Raw genomic sequence first — 25,942 nt, forward strand, 5'->3', positions numbered from 1 at the left:
TTTTTTAACCCACATTTGAAAAAAATTCAACATGTTGAAAAATTTTAGCTGTATTTGCCTATTACAGAGCTCAATTCATTATTAATTTGAAGAAATACTAATCAGTTAATTCCAAACTGCTAAATGATTATGAAATAAATGTTTCTTTATTTCCAAGGAAGAAATGATGAAAGCAAACCCGATTAGCTCGGGTCTTGTTAATTTACTTTTATGTTTGCATTGTGGGGCCTTTTCTCGTTTTGCATCCTTTGGTATTGCTTCTGCACCTAAAGGCTTTCTTGCACGTGTTGTCATGGAAACCCAGCACGTGGAAATAACAGAACCTGTTGCATGATGGGAGAATGTAACTGCGCTTGCATGCCTGTACAGAATTCCTTTGGCCGTGTTGGTCTTTTTCTTTCTGCATTCCCTGTGTTTTGTTCAATTGTTTCCTTCTCTTCCTTTTGGTTTCTCAATAAGTGTCTTCCCTGATACAGCCAGATTTTTTGGCTTTCCTTTATTTACTTTAATTTTTGTGTTGTGATTATGGTGTTGTGTTTGTGTGTTTTCCTTTCATTTCAATTCTGTTCCTGGACTTACTTTTTGGTTGAAAATGTTTGTCTTTTTGTGGTTAAATTTGTTTGTGAGATTTGTATTTCTTTTGTTTTAAATGATGCTGCTCTGCTTCTTGAGTCTCGGAGTGCAAATGCAAATGCAGAATGAAATACTAAGTGTGTATACAGCCAGTGTTCCTGTCATCTTGTTTATAGCGATCCATTACTGAAAAAATTAGACCTGATTGGGCCTGATTGGGTTCCATGGTGATTTCAGGCAGCCATTAAGGGATGCCATTTACAGTGTCATGTGGATCAATAACAATATAATGACTTCGACACCACATTTGCTGTTGCTTAGCGGGTGCTCTAAGATACTTTTATTTTCACATGGCGGCAGCTAGATGTGATTGGTTTTGTTGAGTGACTGCTGTTTGTGTTCCCTCGCAGTCATGACACTCAATCAAATTATAATTTATTATTCAAAAGACCTCCTTCCCTTGTATATATATATATATATACACACAGAATAGAATTGATTTCCAGGTTGATGTGACTAAAGTAATCATGATTCCCAAACTGGACTATAACAAGTTGTTTTTTAAGAATTTACACTTTATTTCTACAATGGTAATCACAATAATTCTTTTGCAACTGGCTTTCCCTCATCTGTTAAAACTAAATGTTCATCTCGAGCACCAGGTTTTCCAAGACATAGCCAACTGAATCAGATCTATACGGAATCTCACATCACCTGCTGCAGTGCTTGCCTGTAAATTCTATGACTCCACTAGTATTATGAATGCATAAATTACATATTTTAATGGCCAGGGGTATCACACGTGGCTCAACAAGCCTGAGCAGATCTGGCATATAATTGATTCAGGTAGAGGAGATAAAACACTTTCACACTTATCAGTCTCCTCAGAGTGGGAGTAGTAATTGTATGTGTAGCTGTCAAAGTGTGCTGATCTCCAGGAGATTAGACTGATCCCTGTCCAAATGTCATAGTAAAAAAGACTACTGCTCCAACAACTAGCACAATAAAGCCCATACTTTGGCAACCTTTATTCATGCACAGGAGTACACATGTTTTTCTATGCAACATGCTGCACCAAATTCTATCTGGAGTCAGCACATTTTAAGTTTTATACTGCTGGCAACTTTGGAACCCTAACATAGTTTTCCTGAACAGTTGCTATTTTCTTGTATGTATGCAAGATAATTGGAATCTTTTTTTCTTTTCTTTTAGCCATTTGTGAGTAACTCAGGTTGTTTTCCTGTCACAAGTTTATTAAGAGCCATGCTGAGCTCTAAGCATTTATCAAAAGAACTCCCCTCAAAAAAACCTTAATTCTAGCCAGTGTTTTCCTTTCCAAAGATGCTGAGTATAGCCGATATATTTCTTTCCATTGCACCAGCCACATAATTTGTCCTTAAGGCAAGTGATTAGACAAATATATATAATCATCCCTTCTGATCTCGCAGCTATCTCAGACACAAATGAGGGTTTCAATTCCAACACCTCTATGCACCAATTGGCTATCAAAAGTCTTTCCATTAGTAATTGTAACAGTGGAGTCTGTGAAAGCCGCCAGCCAATAATCTGTCATTGCTTCCCTCTACATAATGGTATACACAATGCATGGTGCAATCCCACCGCAAGAAACCAAGAGTAATGAAAGCCTGACAATTCACTCTTTAAATCTCATTCCTAAGAAAAACAGTGATGCAGGAAGACTGTGCTGTGATGTACGCATGTGCATGTTTGCCCTCCTAAAATGATATCTGCCTGATTTTGAATGTGCTTGCATGTCCTGCTATGCATTTGTGTGTAACGTTGGGAAAGAAAGCTAGATTACACCTTATGTTCTCACTGGCCAAAGCAAAAATCCTGCCATCTCTATTAGATGTTTGTCTCAAGGAGTCCTGAAGTTAACAGCCACCCCTCACAAAACATGTTGCCATCTAAAGTGCATTTTTTTTTCATACAAAACCAAAGTTTTATTTCCTCCTATTCTGATGCAAATATATGAATACACTCCCTCTCTCAATCCGACTGATAATATTCACTGAAGGGATCACCACAGTGAGGGGACATGCTTGCGGTATCATTGGCTGTTTGTAAGCTACCTGTAAGACAAGAGAAAAAGTCATACACTCTGAAATCCCCTCAATCCACTGCTTGCTACTATCAGATACCCCTGCCATGATTCCTGTCAGTTTCCTTTAGGTAATAATTTCCATTTTGATGAGCCACCAATAGTGACTGTTTAGCATTGGTGGAGCCAAGGTATGTTAATACAGGCCGACCCCCGCGGCTTATATGTAAATGCCGTAGGCCTCACCCAGCAAGTGTGACTAAAGGATCTCCATACTGCGCCTGTGTCTTCAGGCAGCAAGAGGGTGTAATCTCAGCTTCAAGGTGACACTAAAGGCTGCACATTATTTTGGCTTCCCCCTTCATTTTGGGGCAGCAAAAACTGCCTCACCAAAATGGCCGATAATGTCCACCTTCTGACCTCTGTTTTTTGGCACAAATCCCTCCACAACACCGCCCACTATTAGAGTTAGTGCAGTACTCTGGCGTTCTCTCTCGACTGCTTTTTCACCTCGTCCACTGTGAGGCTTCTTGTCTTTCTCTCCACATTGGGGCTTGAAACAAGATTATGTGTTGTTAGTGGTCCAAATGAAAGGTATATGTTTGTTTTATTATCTCTTAACTCCAAATGGGCCGGCTGGGCTCCTGGTCTCTGTGAATGAGGAGCCTGTCCATGCAATTGGGATTCTGTATTTTCTTTGTTTTACTGGCACTACATGTTAATGGTAGGGTAGCATAGGTGCCATTCACACACATACACAGCATTTAAGAGCTTCCAGAACATTGGCATGTGAAGAGTCCATTTAAACATTGAGTCATTTCATACAGGCCTGTAATGAGCTAGCAGGGATTCATTTGCATGTTATACTGGCATTTAGAGACACAGATCATGTTGTTCCCCAACGTGGCTACAGGGTTTTAAGATTTATCACGCATCTCCCAAGATATAGTGTACCGTAGCATCAACTGACCTTGAGCTCTTGATCTTCCATTGTAACCAAAGACCAAATTTATTTATGTGTCAGACACACCGTGCATACTGTTGACAGGTCCACTCTCCCCCGACTGTCCACCATCTGTATGTGCCGCAGTGCCACAAAGACCTAAAGAAAGTAGTTTTTCTGTATTGACTGAGTGATTTGTATATTTCATATTTCCCTGGCGGGCCATAGCCAAAACTGCATTTGGCAGGTGGCTGGTGTTAGGTCCCACATTGCCCTGACAGTGTAGGTGAAAAGAGACCTCTTCCTGTGGGGAAACCTCATTCACTCAGCCACTTCAGCTCCCCGGTCCATTGGCTGACCTGAGCCCCAGGGAGAGATGAGCACCGTCAGACACACTTTGATTGGACTTTTCCCCTTAAAAAGAAAAACAAACAGACCCTGTTCACAGTATTCTTTTGGATTGGAGACAAAATTCAAGCAGAGACAAATCATAGCTGAAAAACATCTAATAGTATTGATGCATACCTCTTTGTTGAACACAGCTGCACTCTGGTACTGTCTATGCTGTTCGGACTTAGTTCTTTTTGTGAATTTGTTAAGTTCAATTTATTTCCTTTTGTTTTGATTTTGTGCGTGTGTGTCTGGAACAATGCTGTATTTTGGAATGAATGGCATGCTTGGATGGGCTTGGGTGACATTTTTGGATTGTATTGGTTCCCTGGTGTTTGCCCAAGTGGATGGGGGCGCACCTGTATATGTCACTCATGCCATAGCCACACCCATGCATGTCTGTGTGAGGAATGGGCTGCCCTTTCACCCTTTGTTGTTTAATGAAGCATTTTTTTTTTGACAAATTAAAATGCAGAGATATATTTTCTGTACCTCTATGATGGGCTTTTTTCACCTTTTTTTCCAGTTCAACATGTTTTTTTTTTTTTGTTTTTTTTAATAGAAAATCTCCCATTTGGGCTTCCTAACTATCCAGTTATACCTGTCATAATGAGACAAAGCATGATATCTCAACCAAAAGGTCATGCGTCCCATTGTTTAATTTAATATCTGTACAGTCACAACCCGGCAGAACAGGTTATGATTCTTTGATATGGTTTTTCAACAGAATTTTTTAGCCATGTTTGCCTTTAATGAAGGCATTTTAGTTAGATTCTTTAAATATGGAAATCTGGCATTTTTTAGAGCACAGGCTTTTTGAATTTCTTCTTGGTACAAATTAAGTAGGATCAGTGTGTGAGTTTTTGTACCACAAAAGAGCGCTTCTTCAAAGGTCAGGGGTGAAGTTTTTGCCTTCAAGGTCAGGTTCTGTTTTCCAAGGTAGTAGCATAATTAACATTAACAGTGAAATACAGGACTTAGTGGAAGAATGTAGAGTAGTACTAAGACGGACACATCAAAAGCCAACATTGGCTGCAGAAGGTCTCCATCCATGTTTTATTCACTCTAGAACTGTGATTAGCTATTAATGTTTTATACATATTTTACATGAAAAGCAGAATGTAGTAGTTTCTATTGCTGAATATGACATGACTGTTAAAAGTCACTACCAGTAGACATGGTTTCACATGCTGCTAGCTTGCTTCTATTCACTAACATGCTTGGCCCCTACAGATTATGAACATGCTGTATGTACATTTTAGTGATTATCCCAATGCTCAGGTCAGTAAATGTCAGTTATCTGGTAAATCCCCTCAAAGTGTGTTCAGGTGATATTTGTGCCGTTAGTTTGTTGGAAAAAGTGTCCCATGCAACGATCATATGAATCCCATTTGGATCGACACGGTGTATTTTGGAATGCTACCTATCCTTGATGCCCCTCTCAGTCTCCCCCCTTTCCTGAATTTCCCCCTCAGTCCTCACCCACCCCACACACACAACTCACATCTGCCCACCCTAAAAGTTTCCAAGTTGCATTAATGTGCAATGTTTAAGGTGGGGAGGAGGGGAGGTGTAGTTGATTCTTGCTTTTAAGCCCCAGTGTGTGAGACCTCCAAACTCACTTTGAGCCATGTTCTTTTTTTTTCTTTTTTTTCTTTTGATTTTAATTTAGAATCACAGTCTCCTTACTCTATCCCCCACTTATGCCCTCCTCCTCCTCCTCCTCCTTCCCTTTCTCCGACAACCCAAACCCCTCCCCTCCCCCCTTGCGTACTGTACAGTATGTCTGCGTGGCCATCCGTCACTGTCTGTCTGCCCGTCTCCCTCTGTCTGTCTTCTTGTCTGCTGTCTTGCTGCTTGAGTCTGTTTTGTTCTGCCTCGTGTCTTGTCTCTCGTCCCTGTCTCTCCTGTCTTGTCTATCTGTCTGTCTCTAAATCAGCTCTTTCATATAGTTCATCTTTTTTTTTTTATTTCTACATCTGCACTAGTTTGCTGCTCTCTCTTTGACCTTCTTTGCATCCCAACAAACATGTTGACATGGAAAAGAGGTAGAGACTTTAGTTTGTAGTGATTGTTGAAAACCCCTTAAAAATAGTGATATATGGAGTTATAGACACTCATAGAAGTCCATAGATGTTGTTTTGTATCATTCCAGTGAAATTAAAGCCTAAATATGTTCATGTTATTCTGTTCAAAATAAGTTTAAAATAGATATTTTTTAATGTACCACAAGTGGGTTTTCCAACAGATTCTCATCCCAACTTGTCAAATATTGCACCTTTGGCAGTTGACCTACACATCACAATATGGTACATGGAACCACAACTGCTCTATTTGGTGTCTGCTTTCCATTTTACTCTAGGTACATTTTGACTTTTCTAAATACACTTCCTTTTTAGAGGAATTGTGCAGTTTCTGCTTGTTACACGCATACAGTCTTTCAAAATTAATTGACAGCATAAATGAAACACTTAGGTTTAGGCAAAAAAAACAACAACAATAAACAGCTTGGCTTGGCTTTAAATTAGTAGGGTTGTTACTAATGTTCATTAGTAAAATAGACTTTGGTTTCACATGGGAAACACACAAGGGGCTTACAGGTGAAAGTCCTGAGTTTGCTTGAACCATCCAACACCCATCGTATGTTGGTGTCTGATGTCAGTCTGATGCCAACGTCCACTCACAAAGGGTCTGTATTTGACAAGTTACATTGCTGCTTGTTGCCTCGATAACTGGGCTGCATGGTGCAAATCATACCGCCACAAACGGTGCCTCTGTGTGTGTCTGACACTGAGATCACTGACAAATAGGCAATATTTGGCAACTTTGGAATGAGAAAGCGGTGGGTTTTCCTTCAGAACAAGGTGGTACTTAAACATTAGGCGTGGTAAACATTTCTTTCCCAAATGATTGTATAGGTTGGAAGTTTGGCGTTCAACTGAAAATCAGTATGGGTATTCTCTAACTCATCTGGGCTTAGTCAGAATAAATGCCGATGTTGCTCATCTTAGATTAGTCAAGGAAAAACCTGGTTAATAAACTGTAACACCTTGAAAATCTTGTGCTCATTTAGTATTGAAGATCACGATCTTGTGTATGAAACTATTGTCAAGTGCTTGCTGGGATGCCTCTCATGAACACACAGTGTTTTTGCTAACTCATACTCTTTCACGTTCTAACTCTTACATACTGTACACACGCACACTCATGCCCAATACCAACGCAGAAAATATATACATCTGTGTACATACACATACACACACATGCAAGTACACAGTACCTTTCACGCCCTTCCTCTGCGTCTCAGACTCATTGTCAACCTCCTTCCACTCAACTCCTATCCATGAGTTTTGAGGTCCTCCCTGTCTCCCTCTCTTAGCTGTCATTCTGCCCTTATTCATCTACCTTTCTCTTTCCCTTTCTCGCTCTCTCTCTTTCTTGTTCTCTGGATTTCTACTCCCTGTTGATCCAGTTCTGTTTCTTGACTCCAACACTCTGTGATAGTAGACTCTCTAGCTACAACTACCAGTTCTTTTTCTATGTATTTCTAGGCACACACCTTGTTCCTCAATACTTATTTTGTGTTAACTGGGACTGCGATGTGACAATGTGCCACCATCACATTTTGTCACATTTGCTGGAGAAAAACAAAGTTTACACAGCATTGAAGTGGGTTACCCCCCCTTCACCCTCCTCCAAACCTTCCCCTCTCTTTTTCTTCCTCTGTCACTCTTTGCTCCTCTGTTCCCTCTCTTCCTCTCCTCTCCTCAGATGCTTTATCCTCTATCTTGTATTTCTTCTTTCCTCTCCAATCGTCTTTTGTCTGGGCATGCTAGCGACCCTTCAGTTATATTCCTCTATGCATTTTATCTCAATTTTTATATCTGATTTTGTTATCATTTACTCCTTAATTTACCTCGGTCTATTTATGCATGCTGTCTGTGAAACTGATAGCTGCATCTATCAATGGAACCGTGTCAGATCTTAATAAGGCTTTGTCCAGTGGATCTACCCTAAACCACAAAAATCTGATTAAAGTTTCTCATCTTTAAGTTATCTAGGTAGAACAGACAGGCGTCAAGTACAAACTTCTGCTAGAATGTGTCAATAGTCCAGTAACCCTACACTTCCTGTGCTGTGGGAGAAGCCTGTAATGGCCTACTTCCTGTTTGGCATGTGTGCCTTAGAGGACAGGAAGTTCCAGGTTGCCATGGAGGCTTTATGTGATAGCATTATCACATGGCCTTGACTACACACCTTCATACTTCAGGATCAGGTTATGCTGTAGTTGTATATATGTCAGCAGTTCAGTTCCAAAGATGAGAAACTCGTAATAGATTTTTGTGTCTTTAATTGTGCTGTGATGGGTCAAATATTGGTCAATGGAACCTTGTTGCTATGAATCGTTGCTTTATTGTTAATCTACTTTGTTGTTGAAGCAGTTGTTAGTTTAGTTCCTTCTCATTATTTGTATATATTTTTTTATGTTTTGAGAAGTCTACTTCTTTTATTTTGTGTTTCAGTTCACATGTACCATGTTGAACCTTATGTGTTAAGTATTTCTTCGAGAAGGGTCTATTTTCATCGGCCTCTCTTGTTACCTCTCTTTCTCTTTTTTTTGACTCCCTTGCCCTCTTTGTCATCCTCTCCCCTTCCTCATGCCTTCCCCCCAGTCCGGCGGGTGCCTCCTCGCTTCTCCATTCCGCCAACAAGTCAGGAAATTATGCCCGGTGGCAGTGTGAACATAACATGCGTGGCTGTGGGGTCCCCCATGCCCTACGTCAAGTGGATGCTTAACTCAGAGGATTTGACACCAGAGGATGAGATGCCAGTGGGCAGGAATGTTCTCGAACTGAGCAGCGTCCGTGAGTCAGCCAACTATACCTGCGTGGCCATGAGCAGCCTCGGCATCATTGAAGCTGTGGCGCAGATCACTGTCAAATGTAAGAGATAACTGTGCTAGTGAGGACGTGTACTTATAAGGACGATATACTTCAATTAAGTCTGAAATCATGTGCAGAAAACTGCAGTGTCAATGTCTAATGTTTTGGGGGCATAATGAAGAAATTTTCAAGCTTTTAAAAAATGTTTTCTGTTTTTTACAAAGTTCTTTAGTCACTCTTTGTCATGATAAATGACTGCTCCTCTTCCCTTCATGTTTGTCACCGTAACAGCTCTCCCCAAGCCTCCAGGTACCCCTGTGGTTACAGAAACCACTGCCACCAGTGTGACCATCACCTGGGACTCAGGCAACCCAGACCCAGTGACTTACTATATCATCCAGTATAGGGCAAAGTCCCCAGACAGCAAGTATGAGACAGTGGATGACATCACCACTACACGTTACAGCATCGGTGGACTCTACCCCAACACAGAGTACGAAATCCGAGTCTCCGCCGTTAACACAATCGGCCAGGGTCCTCCCAGTGAGCCAGTAGAAACCCGGACTGGTGAACAGGCCCCTGCCAGTCCACCACGAAACATCCAGGCCCAGATCATATCTCAAAATACAATGATGGTGCGCTGGGAAGAACCAGAGGAGCCAAATGGGCAGATCAAGGGTTACCGTGTTTATTACACCATGGACGACTCCCAGCCCATGAGCCTCTGGCAGATTCATAATGTCCAGGACAGCATCATCACCACTATCCAGAGCCTGGTTCCTCAAGAGACATACACAATCAAAGTCCTAGCGTTCACCTCTGTAGGAGATGGACCCTTCTCTGAGCCCATCCATGTCAAAGTACTGCAAGGAGGTAAGGATATGATAGAGATATGATTTTGTCAACTTTGTTGGTAGTGTAAAAACATTAAATTTGTGTTTTCCACTGCTGTTGTTGAATTTTAAACCTATGAGTTTTGCATACAATAGGCACCCGTGTAAAGTTAAAACCAAGTTTTCAAGTTGGTTTAGAATAAGTTTTACAGAAAATGGTGAATGTTACATTTGTTCTCCAGCCTCCTGACAACCAATAAAGAACATTTTCAGCTCTTTTTGTGCACCAGCAGCACATTTTCTGAGACTTTAGACAGTCTGTGCCTGCTGCCAAAGAGACAAGTTTTCTCCCCTGCTGTGCAAGGTTCACACACACATCTGCAGCCTCTGCAAATGATGACAAAAGTCTGTTTGATCATGGAAGTTTGAGAAAACAGCCAAATTTGAGAAAGAACTCAAATGTGGGCTTAAGAACTGAGCAAAATCACTCCATCCAAGGGCAAAGAGGCACATCTAACTTCTTAAGGCCCCCCAATAAGTAGAGCGCTTTGTGTCATTCTTTGCCAATGGGGCACAGACTTTTGTACTTTAATCTACACCTTTCAAATGAAATCCATTTAAACCTCTACTGTTTTCTGACAGATCTTTATGTTAGTATGTAGATTGCAAATATGCTCTTTTATTATGAAATTACTAAACAGGAAAAAACTGACAAGTTTGTTAGATTTTTTTTTCCAATGGTAAATGGTACCATCTCCATGTGTACAATAATTTCTTTATTAACCAATTTCTAATAACACATCCTGCTACAATGTTCTTTAGTTCCAGGTCAACCAGCCAAATTCCAGGTTGGTGCTGTGTCTGATACCAGCATTGAATTGACCTGGGAAGCTGCCTATGAAAAAGAAGGAATTATAAATTATGAACTTCGCTACATGGAAGGAAGTTTTGGCACTCAGGTAAGAATTTTAAAATAAATATAATAAACTTTTGCACTGAGAGATGTCCATCCTCCCTTAACAATTCAACATAAAATTCCTTACACTTAAAAAAAACACTTAAAAATCTGACTTGTCAATAACATTCCTCTCCATCAATAGATGAAGAAAATATTTGGACCCACGTCTTCATATGTTGTTGAAAATCTCCGCCCACACACGGAGTACCACTTCTCCCTGGCAGCCATCTCTAACAAAGGCATAGGAGCCTTCACCAATGACATATCACAGAGGACCTTGCAAGCCAGTATGTAGCCCGTTATTCACTCTTCTCTCCTGTTCTCTTTGTGGGTTGACTAATGAAGGGATTCTCCTCACTTAAGCAGTTGTATGATGTTTTATCTATGAAACTGAATTCTAATGAGGTTATGCGTTTTTCTTTTTTCTTGAGTGTGTGAACTTTATTTTTTTCTGATGACAACTGCATCATCACCTTTGAACTATGACTGTGTTTTCCTCAGACATAATCAGGGTTCAAAGCTGATTTACATATGATAAATTACAAATGTTTTGCTAAAACATGTGGCTCTCGCATTAGATCTTGATTTTGTTAACCTCAGTTTAACATACGACAGTGGTATTTTCTACCTCATGTTAAGTGATATTTACTCAGTTTGTTTTGTGGAGAGTTAAGGTTGAAATTAAGCTGCAAAATGTTAACGTCACTTTTTTAGTGTTTTACAACCTTTCGGTTTTAGAATTACCTCATTTTCGAAGGGTGCTCCACTGCCAAATATGCATGTGTGTAAGCAACACTTTCAAACAAATCAAGTCTACGTTAACTGACAATTGTGGCAGTTTCTTTATTTCCCTTTCACTTTTGTCCATATTTGCTTTTCCTTTGTCAACAGCAAGTGCACTTTCTTCCGCGTGACAGAGACACAAAAAATGTCAGCTCTTCTCTAAGACCGCCAAGGCTCTCATATGAACTGTATTCAGATTGGGGATGGGGAATATGGGGGTTTTAGTTGAGTCATCAAAAAAAAAAAAAAACAATCAGCAGTCACCAAGAGTACCCACAGGCCCACTGCCTGATTTTTTTCCAGTATATCAGTTCTGCACTGATTATTTTATTTTACAGATGGCAGGAACACAACTGAATTATTTAAACCAGCCAGCTAAAAATAACAGGGGTGATATAATAGCTCACAGAAGTGCAAGCTGTAGAGAAAGAAAATATGCACAGATTATCCAAACAAATATTCAATAGTAGCTAAAGGACTGTTGGGATGACAGGGTATGAAATTCATGTCGTACACAGCGCACAAAGATAAACAATGTTGTGTATTGATATTTACTACATTAATGGTAAAGAACTTTGAAAATGTAGCTAGACTTAAGAGATTAGGGGCTGATCTGAGGTTGTCATTGTGGATCCTGCTGATACAGAATATAGACAGTCACAGACATAGATGGTTACTGTCAATAAACTGGCACCTTTCCTGGGACATACGAGAGCCATGGCGGTAGGAGTAGACCTCTTTAACACATTTTCTGTTTCTACCAGTGCAACTTGTTGGATGTGCCCCCCACATCTGGGCTGTGGGGGCTTTGGAACAACCACTTCACAGTTCTTTTTGGTACTGCTGGGCAGCAGAGCTACACAGACAGTGCAGAGTCACTGAGGAGAGCGCCAGTTGCATGCAACATTCACTCCTACCCACTGGGGGTGCTGTTGAGAACCTCACTGCACCGTTGATCTTTGATCAGGCATGAATATACTTTATGTTCATTCAGCCCCATTTCTGTCTTGGCGTCTCTCGAGTGTCTGTGCGCATCTTCACCTGTCGATGTGTGTTTGTGACTTCCTTACCTCTGTTTTTGCATTTGTTCTTGACCGGTAAACCGCAAGCTGATTGGATTGGATACACTCCTCTCTTCCTCCTACATCACCCTATTACAGTTGTGTCTCTCTCTGCCACTTGTTCCCTCGTGCAATGGAACAAAAGCTCTCCTTGGAATGGCTTGACATCTCCTTGCTCACTTTGTGTCCTCTTCCTTTTACGTTGAGTCTTTTGAAAAAAAGTTTTGAGTTAGATCTTTTATTTATTTATTAATTTCTGTTACTTTCTGGGTTATTCAAAAGAATATTGGTTTGACATCACTCCAAACAGTAGCTTGCTGCTATTATCATCCTTCTGTTGGGTTCTTGCATGAACCCAAATCCACTACAGCCACAAGCAACTACAGCGCAGCAGGCAGAGCAGACAGCACTGACATACTATAGCCTGTTGAGTAAATATGTGGGAGAATACGTCTAACTGATGGCTTTTCACAAGTCTCTGCTCAAGACAAGGGACTCTGCCTTTCAACTACCTCATCCATGCAATTACATTGGATAGAAAGGGTAACTGTTGGTAGATAATTGTAAATGCCTGTCCACCACAGAAATGTGATACCGTTGTCCTGGAAATGAATGGATGTTAGGAGTAGTAATCAACTTAATTAATATTGTTTCCCACACAAGTGCTCATTTCCATGACATATTTATTAAATCTCTCTGGTTGTCATTTTAAGGTTAACAGCCATCTTTACCCTTTCTATCCATTATACTTCTGTGGTCTTTCTCAGCCAATGTCTTTTATCAAGGGTCCCTGCTTGCAGGTGTGAGATACATCCATTGGTTTCTCATTGCTGAGGTCAGAAAAGTCACATACTAAGTCAGACAAAGAAAAAGATTTCCCACAACACAATAAATAACTTGATCTTTTGGATCCTTTGAGGTAAGTGATTGTGTGGTTTAGGGATTCAGTCTGCCGAAACGTTTTTAAAGACCTTCACGTATTATTTCACTTAACCTGTTTTTTGTTTGTTGAGGGGATTTTGTTAGTGTTTTTCTGAAAAACCAAAAGAAAGTTGGAAGAATAGAGTAAGCATGACATGGCTAAATGTTACCTGGCATGTCTGCTGATTTGCTCCTTGTACAGGTCAGGAATAGCAGCATCTCTATGCACACAAGTCAGTGAAGAGCCTTGTGACGTCTTTAGCGTGAATTAAGTGCCTTCACAGCATAGCATAGAGAGACAGTTTAAACTGTCAGCCTCTTGGGGAAACACCAGACGGTAAAGAAACATATTGTTTAAACAAGGAGTATGTAGGCCACACACGGACACAGAAACACAATAGTGTCAAGGTTAAAGGCATAAACTGTCGAGTACTGTACCATCACATGGACGCTGCACACACACAGGCACTAAGAAGCACCCCACACTAAAAAAGAACAGTAAAATAATTTCATACCCTACACTACCCTATAATGAGGAAGCTTTGTTTACTTGCTTGGCCAGATTAGCGGCACAGATTCAGATAGAATTGAATATTAATAATATGATATGGAAGAATCAAAAACTACACAAAAGAAAATGAAATGCATTGCAGTGCAAATGTCCCTATGCCATTTGGATTATTTTAGCACATTACAGAGCAATGACTCACTGCATACAATTTTAATATTGTTTTATTGACTTTTGACATTGCTAGTGCCATGTTCTACTCACTGCCCTACAAAACCATTTAAATCTGGATTTGAACTCCGTGAATTGTCAGGCAGACTGAAACCCTCATCCACTAAGTAAAAAGAAAGAAAGACGTGATTTCCCTGTTTGTTTTATTGTCCATTATCTGTGGTACAAAATGTTTGCAGATTGTTGAAGTTTGTGCTCAGTCCAAGCAGCATTACCAGGGGCTATTGTCATGGGGACTACTCTGTCAAAAACTCGTGAATAGCCACTGCAAAAATTAATAATCCCCCTGGATCTCAGTCCTTATGCGCTTCATCGTTAGTGACACAAAATAATTCCTCAAATCAAAGAACACCACAATTGGCTTTTCTTGGTCAATAGTACAGCAGGCTGCAATAAATTCACGAGATGTCACTGGCAACAGTAGCCCTCATTCAGAAGCAAGGCCTCTTGGGGTATGCTGCCATAGTCAGACCAGGTTGAGAGACCATCTCAGACGTGGCCAGAGTGGGTCCACAACCCGAGAGCTGGGAGGGCTCCCAGTAATCATCTGGCCATTACCCAGTTGCAAGGCATGCTAACAGGACCTAAGATGGACTCTGGGTGTGGGTGTTAGGGGACTGCAAGGCCCCAGAGTGGCAGATAAGAATCCCATTTCATAGCGTCAGAATTAATTTCATGCTTTGCGATGAGCTATGAGCCAGGCCCCTGGATTGTCAGGCTTTGTTACACATTTAGATTATACCTAGAACCTGCCAGTAGCCAGTCAAGTGCTATCTCTCAAATTAAAGTGGCAGATTCTAAATCCTCTGTATTTAGCCAAACAAGCAGTTTAGCCCCCCCCCCCACTTACTGTAATTGCAGGAGGTTTTTAGATATATTGGAATATTTGTGTGAGCCACAGCACGGCCATTTGGCTTCGGGGGGATTAATTCCATAATGATCTACAAATACGAACATCCTGTCATTCGAGGCTTCTAATGAAAATACAATTCAAATGCAGACATGTGCTTATATTCTGATAGCAAAGGCATTGGCAATCTGTGTCACTTTAGGAATTGACAACAGACATTGAGTAATGGCCTGTGTAGCTAAACTGTTAGCAATGTGTGTTATTATTATAACCACTGAGGATGGTGCACTAAAAGCACTTTTAATATGAAGGTAGTCATAATGATTAGATATGCCACCAGTACTTGACATTACTGACTTTATACCCAGAGCTCTTAGTCATATCACAACAGAGTAAAAAGTCAAAGAGAAGGATATGAATGCAGACATGACTAATTATTTGTCAAATAGCATTTAGGAAACTCTTTCAGGGAAGCTTCAAAAGAACCTCAAGTGAAGCATTAGCTGAGTTTCTTCTTTTGTGGTCGTATAGTTCTTCTATCCATAATCCTACCACTGGCCTTCATGGGATATGCACTTTATTAAAGCTGCACTCCAGCCAGTCTTAAACTGTTATCAGGCGTGAGGATGCCTGTGCACTGTGATAGCCTCCCCCTGTCAGATTCACAGCCTTTTTCACACCACAAAGATTGAGAACTGAGCAATCATTCTTGACGTGGAGAGTTTGCAAATACAATATGAGCGGGGGAAAGAAGCTGAAAGGCTCAAAATCCAGTAAGACCGTAAGTAAATAAGCCCATTGGACACAGAGAAGGGTTTGGGAACTGTGGCTGAGGTCCTGCCCTATTTGTTGTGTGCTGGAACATTCAGTCTTCACTAGAGGCCTTTCTGATAGTCAGAACCCCTGTTTTTTTTTTTAAATCTGTTTTACCCAAAGTGACACTATCGTGAAACTTTTATGAATTCAGATGTACACACTTTCCGTCTTGCCTCCTCTATTCTTGTTGGCATTCTTTACAAAGATATATAGGCGCAGGTTATGAAATGGGATTTATTTTTAACAAATTTTTTAACACGGAGGGTGTTCTGTGTACATGGCCAAGTACAGTAGAACAGAATATGTTGGGAGTGAGTTTTCCCCCATGGCTTCCTCTCTCACAGTCTTGTGGACCCTCCGGCCAAAAGATTCATGAGCATTTAACAGCCCTGGCTACAGCACAGAGCGAACTCTCTCCCTCTCCAAAAAACTCAACATGGGTCCAAAACTAACTAAGACTCTAAATCAAGCTGTTATTTACTGATTTGAAAAATGGGGATCATTGTCAACATTTCTGGCATGCTCTCTGAGAGGGAAAGTGTTGCAGTTCACTGACTATAGAGTAAGCACGCTCTGTGGTCAGGTGCTGGTGGTAAGAAAGTCTTAAAAATGTAGTATTTGTGGGAGTCAGGTACGTATGATGAAAACAATGCTTGTGATTTCTTTTTGTTTGTTTGTTGTTTTTTTAGAAGTTAAATGTTATTATTTTACATTTTAAGACAAGTGTCTTGTTTGTTTGTTTTTTCATGTTTTCTCATGAGTTGTCATTTTGAACCTTAACTGTTGTTGTGGTTCTTACTTTTAAGTCACCTGGGTTACAGAGAAATTCATTTCCCAGTACCCTCCTTCATTCACCATTTATTTCTCCAGCCTTTGTTTTGGAATGAGAACATGCTGCTCGTTTCCATGGGTCTGTTTGAGTTATCTTCTTATGTTGCTGTGTGTGGAATGCCTTTTTTATGGTATTTCATTTTGTTTTCAATTATTGTGTTGTTTTTACCTTACATAACAGACAAAAATGTAATAATGAACTGGGTTTGTCACACCAAGATGGAGGGAATATATTCTCCCACAGAATCATGGGGATAGAGGAAACCCGCGTTGGATAGAAATATTTTCATACGTGTCCTTTTATCCGTATAATACCAAACTCTGGATGAAAAGTGAAACGTTTTATCACTCCCTGCACAGCACACTCTGGACGAGCACAAGCTGTGTAAGAGAGCTTGGCACAGATTAGAAGCGAGAGGCATTGAATTTGATTTAGAAAGTTCACAGATGTGTAGGTTTTAATATGTGTTGGAAGAACACTTCAGACACAAATAACAGCCACCATGTTGGAGAGCTTGTATAGTGTTACAAATTTAAAAAAGACAGAATACATTACCTTCCTGCCAGCTTATATTTGTCGGGGGATAACTTGTTTTAGCTTATGCTAATTTAGCTTAAAAGTTCTGGTAAAAAAATGGCATCTTTTTTCAATGGATTTTTTTGATCATGCTAAATCAAGGTTAGATGGATATGATAATGCCTGCTAGATATTTTTTTTTTATCAATTAGACTATAACAATGCAAAACATATTTTAAAAATATTCATCTTATTTTATGCTGGCTTTTTGGACATGACAATATGTTATTTATTGTGAATAGCTAAGTGGTTTAGGGGAATATGAGGGCTTTTTTTAGTGCTCATGACTTGCCTGTTAATTCCTGTCCATCTGGCACTGCACCATGTAATGTTCAAAATACTGTGTACAGGCTTTAACAAGGATGACGTAAGCAAGACAGTGTCTCACCTCCTGTATTAAAATATGTTGCAGGACAAACAAATGGCTTCTGCTATAAGTAGGCCCAAGATCATGATAACATTGCAATAGGATGATTTATGTGTGTGGCACATACTGCTATTTTTGAAGCAGTAATACATGACTACTCAAGCAAAAAGCCAACATTATGGAGCATTTGATACCTTAAAATATAAAAAAAATAATAATAATTATACGAGAACCAAATATTTCTGCTTGTTCAGCACTTGTCCTGCAAGGATATCTATCTATATCCATCTTGATTCATTATTACACAAGCTTGTGCCATTGTCCATTTATGCCTCTTATGTTGACATTTGCTTGATGATTTTATTTTTATTTCAAACATATTTTGCCTCCGTCTTTGTTTTGCAATTTTTTGTTTGAATTACTCTTATTGTTTTTTTTTATCCTTTTATCATTTTCTTTATCTCTCCCATCTTTTTATTTTTTTGTTTTTCACCCCTGCCTTCCCTCCTTCCCCCGTCCTCCTCGTCCTCGAACCCCCTCCCTTCCTGTCCTTTCCACCTCACCAGAGCCCTCAGCCCCCCCTCAAGACATTAAGTGCAGCAGCACCAGCTCCACCAGCCTGCTGGTAAGTTGGCGCCCCCCACCTCTGAAGAGTCAGAACGGTGACCTGGCGGGGTATAGGGTGCGCTACCAGGTGGTGGGCCCATCAGAAGGCGGCAGTGACGACGGGGAGCTAATGGAGGAGCCCACAGTCCCTGCCACTGAAGAGCAGGTGCTGCTGCAGCGTTTGGAGAAGTGGACCCAGTACCGCATCACTGTGGCCGCCTTCACTGTGATTGGGCCAGGCCCTGAGAGCGAGCCCCTGATCTGCCGCACAGACGAAGATGGTACGTGAATCACTAGTGTATAGAGGCAAAACTTAAACTTGAAGTTTGTAGGATGTAGGGGGATTTGGTGGCATCTAGCTGTGAATTTCAGATTTCAAGAGGCTAAAACATCTCCCAGCTGTAATTTATTCAGTGTTCATCATTCAGGAGGTTTTTATTTATTATCTGCAGAGGTCTCTTCCCTCTTCAAAACATCTGGAACAGGTGATTATTAATGCTAAAAAAAACTGAATAAAGCAGTTTCACATTACAAATCTGGGCATCTGTAACACCGTTTGCGGATGGGCAGTTCGCCCACCACATGCTATTGTGTGCTCACCCCTTTTCTTGATAAGTTAATGTGTGCTCACTTTTCGGAACCAGTATTTTTTTTTTTTTACTGTGAGCCCAGTTATCTGCAGAAGTCTCCTTTCCAAAACAAGCAGACCATGTGGCTTAAACCACTAGAAACACTAAATAAACACTTGCATGTTACAAAACAGTGTAACTCCAGCGCTGCTCGTTGCAGATTGGCTTCTTATCATGGTGGCATACATGAAAAAACAAAAATGCAAATGGCTCTATCTGGAGCTAGTGTTTGATTTGTTCGTTCGGGGCTACTATAAACATGGCAATCCAACATGGCAATCTCCATAAATGAGGACCCGGTCCCCATGTAGCTATTAACGCCTCTTTCTAAGGTAACAAAAACACAGCGATTCCTATTATTATTCCGATTATTCACTTAAGAAGCTATACTTATATATTATATTCCATTTTTCCCAATATATCCCCCTAAATCCTACACAATAGTCCTTTAATGTAGAAATGAAGGTATTGTTCGTCAGTAGAGAGTGAGTGTGCTCTTGGCTGGGGATGTTCTTTTGTGTACGTCTGTATGAAGAAATTGTTGCATGTGCATTACATGTCATCATCTAAAGGCCATTAGAAATTGTTGTAAACTCTAGATCTTATTCTTGTGTCAAAATACTTTTCCAAATACACTAGATGTTGTCTTGATGAAATGGTTTCAGAGGCGTACCAACATCTTTGTGCATAAGTAACAGGACCACATACGGCTGTGTTAGCATATGAGAAGAAAACACTTAGAAGAGATAACACACTTGGGAAATCAAATGTGTTGCTATTAAAACATAACTAACCAAATGTAAATCATAATAGCCGCCACATCTTATATCCTGCCTCTATCTGTAGGCTTTTAAGTGTATCCCATTGCTCAGCTGAGAGTCATAAGCATTTATGAGTGCTGTACGCTGCAAGGCCATATCACTCTGTGCATTTACAGTGGCAACGGTAGGTTGGAGGTTAAACCAGCGGGTGTGTATCCACCAAGGATGCATTTCAAATCTACTTCCTTAAAAATGTCATTTAGGATGCAGAAAATGTTTAAAACACAGAGACAAATAAACAGATTTTTGGTTCCATGCGCTGCTGGTTATAGAGAAGCCCAAGATGCTTGCAGAAATAATCTTAACCTACAAAGAGCAAAAAATAAATAAATACGATACAGCAGAAAATAAATGGAGAAAAGCAGTCCAGCAATAAAATACATAAACTGACAGGTAAAGATGTGGGCATGTCACAGCACATCTGAATCATTGACAGATGGCTGACATTGGCTTCTATTCGCTACGATCCATTTCACATCCATTACCAAAGCATTTTAAGCATCTCTCTGACACTGATGTACAGCGAGCGCAACAGTTGAGACAAGCTTAAATTGTCAACATACCTGTTTTAAAAGACACCAATATCAGGAACTGCTGGGGGTGAAAGCCACAGCGCACTGACAATAGCTATAACAAATTTTCTGGTGTCGTAACGATAATAACATGTGACAGAGGAGTGCCAGGTAAAGAAATAAGAGCACGGGCTAAAAGGTAGAGAAGATTTTGGTAATAAACAAGATTGGTGCACGATCCTGGGGAAGATGGGGGAAATAGGGCTGTGATTTAGGGGAGAAGGAGGGGACTTGAAGTGTTTGTGGACGAGCAAATGGAAGCAGTTTGAGTGGAAGCGTTCTATTAATGGCACATCCATCTCGGAAAGGGCCGGTCCATGGCACCCCGAAAGGCCTAGAAGCAAGGCCTTCCATAAAGGCCTGTCATTATGACTGAGAGCTTGCCACTGATGGCAGACAGACACAGCAGAAACATATTGAGAAAGTAGAGGAGACAGCAGAAAGTTGTGGTGGTATGAGCGTGTGTGTTGGTGTATTTGATACTGTGGGAAGACTGACGCTGGAGTGTGTTTGTTTTTATTAATGTCTCTATCATTCTTGCCAGTTGTTGGTATGTTTGGTGGATGTTGTGTGTGTGTGTGTCAGGGGTGTCATGACACAGTTTTATGTCCCTTTCTCAACCTGCATTGCTCCTATAAATAGTTTAAAGGATGTGGAGCAATTTCACTGAGACATAGAACTGTACTGTCTCCAACAATATCTGAAAATGGTGGACCATAATAAAATGATTCTGATTTGAGCTTTGATTTTCTTGCCCACAGTTCCTGGGGCTCCTCCAAGGCGAGTGGAGGTGGAAGTCCTCAACTCCACAGCACTTAAGGTGATGTGGCGCTCCCTGACACCAGGCAAGCAGCACGGTCAGATCCGTGGCTACCAGGTTCACTATGTACGTGTGGAAAATGGCGAGTCACGGGGCCTGCCCCTCATCAAGGATGTTATGCTGGCTGATGCCCAGGTATGACCATCTCACAGTTGCCCCAGATCAAATCAAATAAATGTAGATTTCACCTTATAGCATGCATGTACAATGCATCAGTATATCCAGGTCTGCCTTTGAATCTGTTTTTCAATCTCAGCACAAAGAGATTTCACAAGTTACGCAGATCCAAATAACACAGTCACACTGATGTAGTGATTAAAACCTCAGTGGACATTTTAAAGAAACTTTTGCCCACCTTTTTTTTCCCTTACACAGACTGCAAATTGTGCACTTCATCCTCACTGTTGTGGCTTTGCAAATGTTGCTGGAGTATGGGAAGTGATATGGGTGCTCTCCCCTCTTGGATTTCATTTCATATTGCTGTAATATTCTTTTCCCCTCAGCCCACAACAAGAACTGTAATCAAAGCTTCACTCATCTTGTCCTCCCTCTTCTGCCTCCATGGCTTTTATTAGGAATGTCTAGACCCCTGCTTTATGGCAACATCTGCCATGAAATGTCTGATTGTGTGCTTGTATCAAACGCAAAGACTCAAAGAAAATGCTGATTATAGTATTCTGTGCCGGGGGGGAGGCGGTGTAAAATTGGCATGAAAACATTTCACCAAAAATCAGCCCCTGCTGACAGCTACAATTGAAATGGAACCCTGTATAATGGCATTTTTTTCTTTTTATAAAACTTGTCGGAGGAATCCTGCCAAAATTAGACTTTTGTGCGGAGTAGCAATCATCCAAATGGAAATTATAGCCTTGAAGCAATAGGGTAAACAACACAGAAAAGAATAGTTGTATGCAATTCAACATATTTTGGGAATGAATGAATCAAAATCTATTTTTCCACATGAATGAATGGTCCATCCAAGCCAAGTGCCACCAACATCACGTTGACATTCTTGGCATTTAGCTGACCATGATTCCAAGAGCAGAATGAGCTTAAATAACTTAAATTATAAGATCCAAGCAATACACGCACCCAGCAGTTAACAAGGAATACCCGGCAAAACACATCTTTTAAGTTGTATAGCTTTGTTAGTATATTTAAAAATGACCTCATCTTTCAACCCTAAAAAACTAAATGTCACTACTATGATTTAACACTGAGGTTGGTTAAACACCTCCAGGCTCTACAGGGAGATCTATACAACTCTCAGCCTTGTTTGAGCTGCTCCTCATAACATAAGCTTCAAACATTTTCTCTCTCTCCTGACCTCACGAAACCAGTGACCTATTTCTGATACCCACCCCCTGCTCTCAAACCTCTCATGCCCCCGTCTCTCACAATCCTATTTCTTCCCTTTCTTTTTTTTCTCTCTTTCTTTAAAAAAAAATATTACTCTCTCCTGCGCTCTCCTCTTTGGCGGGGGGGTTAGTGGGAAACGGACGATACAGCTGAATATGTGAGTACGAAGTTTCGCTTGAGTGCTTTGTGTAGCTGAAAGGGTATAAACAGTGGGTATTGCATCAACCTGGTTGGATTTGCATTTCACACAACCCCTCCAATCTTTATTTAATAAGTTTGGATAACAAAGTGGCTCAGAAGTTTTACCTCAGCTGTCTGACTAGCCAAGCTCAACACTATCTCTACAAGGAAAAAAGGACAAACTTCTTTTGGTGGCTAGCTTCTGCAAAATGGTGGTTGATGCAATATCCAATGCCCACTGTGCCTGGAATGCTAATGCTACTTGTGTCATGCTGTGTGTTGATACAGTATGTTTCGTCTTGTGCTCTGGTGGTGTGATTTTTTTTCCTCTTTTGTGTGCGTGTTTAAACCATATTATTTAATTTTCTATGTGGTGCCTTAGAGTTACTGTGCTGCCCAGAGTTCACACACTTTTTATTGAAATTTGAGACAACAGTTTACCTAACGGTGCCTATACCAACTGCAGAATCCTCATCACATCCCTGATGATCATTCACAACTGCAGATTTTTTTCCTGGCAAATTGTACCCTTATTTTGAACCCAGATTTTAAACCCCAGTCCATCTGCATTACGTGAATACCATCTCAAGTGCAAGACAGTACTTATAGCTCATTTACCTTTATTGACCTCTCCCATCCCTCTGCCAAGCAGCCTGTTAAAAACCTCATTCTGCATTCGTTCAAACCTGCTCCCCTGAAAGATTCATTAGAATTGATCGGAAGCCTCTCTTTGAAGAGGACTCAAGGAAACTTAATGGCTGAGGTAAAACCTGCCAGCAAATGGGCAGGATGTATTCAGCATGCATTTATCACAAAGTTAGGTTGCTGATTGGAATATTGCTAAAGGAATGAAGGGGGGCTACTTTCCATTTACATACCTAATGTCCCTTCCCCACCTCGGCAACTCGAAGGATTTACTTAATGGAATGGTCTCCTGTTACACAGGGGAAAAACATTACATTTAATGCATGCCTCGTGAAAATTAATAAAGAGGACCAGTAGACACTTGACATACCGGTAGATTAACATTCTGTGTAAGGCAGTTTGAGCTGCATGATGGGGGGGTCAAATCATCAAAAATTAAAGACACATTTTGACATTTTCCTGTTCCTGTCTCTTCCCTGTCTCCCATAGGAAATGGTCATTGGAGGACTCAAGCCAGACACCACTTACTCCATCACGGTGGCAGCATACACCACCAAAGGGGATGGAGCCCGGAGCAAACCCAAACTGGTGGTGACCAAAGGGGCAGGTCAGTACAAGGGTAAATCATTAATGTGTTGCTTTGTTTACAGAGCCTTTGTTCATGCAGCAATGGGGGTGGCTCTCTTTTTTTTCGCCTGTGGCTAATGGGTACCTTGCTCAGGGGTTCCTTCTCATTCCCATCCAGATGTTACTGCTTGGCCACCGTTTCCATATTTGATTAACAACATTGAAAGGATGCACATGGTGTGTTTAACTGATCCAAACCTACTTTGGAGATTTGGAAAAGCACACATCTACAAATGCAATCGAGTGCTGCAGGGGTCATTTTTTTAAGGGCCAAAGCAGAAGTCAACATCGCCCTGGTGCCCTTTACAAGAAGCCAATGGGATTTTCCTGTTGGATTAGGGATGACTACAGAAAATTAGTTCTGTGGCAAACAAAAGTCTATGATACTAACATGTTTTGTGATGCATGAGAATCTACACAAATGAACACCAACTTTATCATTTTTTAAGCATGAATGCAATCACCAGAAGAAGCAAATGTTAGGCCATAAACAAACTACACAACTTATGGTGCCACAACAACAAGGCGGTAAAGCCAGGTTTGGTGTGATGTGGTTCTGCAGTCTCATTTAGCCAATTGTTGTTTAAGACACCTAAAAGCTTCAAATTTACGAGGAGGGTATTCGCTGACACATTTTATTTTGCAGAGAAAGGCATGAAAGTCTTTAAATCTTGTGTTAACCACAGGCCTTATTTCAGGTATCTAACCAAAACCCGTTTAAAAAAATATATAATTTTAAGACCAGGGAACTGGGAGAGCAAAAAAATCTGACACTTAATTAAAGGCATTAGGCATCTTGGTATGAATCACATTTAGGATTTTGCTACATATTTTTACATTAACAGATATTTTCAAGTGCTGAATTTTATCAAAATTATTTTTTTCCAAATAAACCTTTCTGAGGTCTGTTTGGCCTCTATAACAGTTCAGTTAGTTGAGTTTGTTTGCATCTACCAGGGCAGCATTTATCATTTGAATCATGTTCAGAAAACTATCCACAGATTTTCAGAGATCAAGGACAAGGTATGAGGTACTTGGTAGATTTTTCAAAAAGATTATGACAGCTTGAAAACCCCTGTTGGGTCGCTGGTTTGGGCTTTAAGGATAAAATACTGGAGGCTAATACCTGCACACAACAAAGCCTTGTCTTCCTCAGTTTTCTCCCTCGTTACCACCGGTGGGCACACCAGTTTAACTGGGCCGCTTGAGCCTGTTTGGAAGCTAGCAGCTTAGTTACCATGAACATGATCTAAACCTGTGAGGCTGGCTGCCTGAGAGTGTAAAAGCCTTCCTTGAGAGACTTTAAGGCGTCAAGCCAAGGTAGGAGCGTCCTTTTGTGTGATCATCTGTGCCACTCAGCTTTGGGAGGCTTCAGAGAGCCAATATGTACACAACTGCAAACATACTTGCACACATGCCTACACACTTACCTTATCACTCACACATACTCATGAGAACGTGCAGTCTCCACTTCTGATCCTATACAGTACTGTATATGCAGACCCATACTGTGGCACTATCGTGGATAAGAGCATACCAAATAGATACACACACAACGCATTCTTGCAACCCAACACACACACAGACACAGGGAAATTTCCCAGATCCTGACAGGTGTGTGTGTTACAGGTGTCAGGAAGTGTGTGAGTGGGTGTCGGTGAGTGCTGTCACTCTCCATCCTCCTGTCAGGGTCGGCTGACTGATATGCCAGTCTTGCGCACTCTGTCTGTCCCTCAGAGGGAAAGCCTCCCCTTTTTATTATTGAAGTGTAAAGAAATGGTTTATGCTAGGGGGCTAAGATAAATAGAGAAGGGAAAGGGTTGAGAGGTGGGGAGAAGCCTTTTTTGGAGGTGAAGTGGATGTTAGGATGGCCTAGTGAGGAGCACGGTTCCCACTGGTTATGGGGTTTCTGAAATACCATGGAATTTCCTGAGGTCTGTATCAGAGAGGAACAAAGGGGAGTTTTTGCATGTAAAAAAAGGCCTCTCGGGAAGATGCCAACATCGCTTGTATACATATTTTTTTTCCTCTCCATAACAACCTCAGCTATAGTGTACAGCTTTGGAACATTTCTGAGCTGATTGAATTATACATTA

The 25,942-nt window shown here is 40.8% G+C and overlaps 1 protein-coding gene across 8 annotated transcripts in view; it reads left to right on the forward strand.

The window, feature by feature from the left end:
• ptprsa (protein tyrosine phosphatase receptor type Sa) overlaps positions 1-25,942 on the forward strand; it is a 263,072-nt gene that overhangs the window by 182,648 nt on the left and 54,482 nt on the right. For 5 of the 8 annotated variants that reach the window (XM_088077631.1, XM_088077634.1, XM_088077632.1 and 2 more), the window contains 8 exons: positions 8,642-8,911; positions 9,143-9,724; positions 10,507-10,643; positions 10,785-10,929; positions 18,154-18,474; positions 20,977-21,170; positions 22,525-22,551; positions 23,709-23,826. In XM_088077631.1, coding sequence (XP_087933757.1) covers positions 8,642-8,911; positions 9,143-9,724; positions 10,507-10,643; positions 10,785-10,929; positions 18,154-18,474; positions 20,977-21,170; positions 22,525-22,551; positions 23,709-23,826 — 1,794 coding nt within the window. The remainder of the gene's footprint in view (positions 1-8,641; positions 8,912-9,142; positions 9,725-10,506; positions 10,644-10,784; positions 10,930-18,153; positions 18,475-20,976; positions 21,171-22,524; positions 22,552-23,708; positions 23,827-25,942) is intronic. The other 3 variants (XM_088077636.1, XM_088077637.1, XM_088077633.1) reach the window with 2 other exon arrangements.

This window comes from Plectropomus leopardus, chromosome 5 (assembly GCF_026936395.1).
Source record: "Plectropomus leopardus strain MGB_pleo_1.0 chromosome 5, ASM2693639v1, whole genome shotgun sequence".
Taxonomy (NCBI): Eukaryota; Metazoa; Chordata; class Actinopteri; order Perciformes; family Serranidae; genus Plectropomus; species Plectropomus leopardus.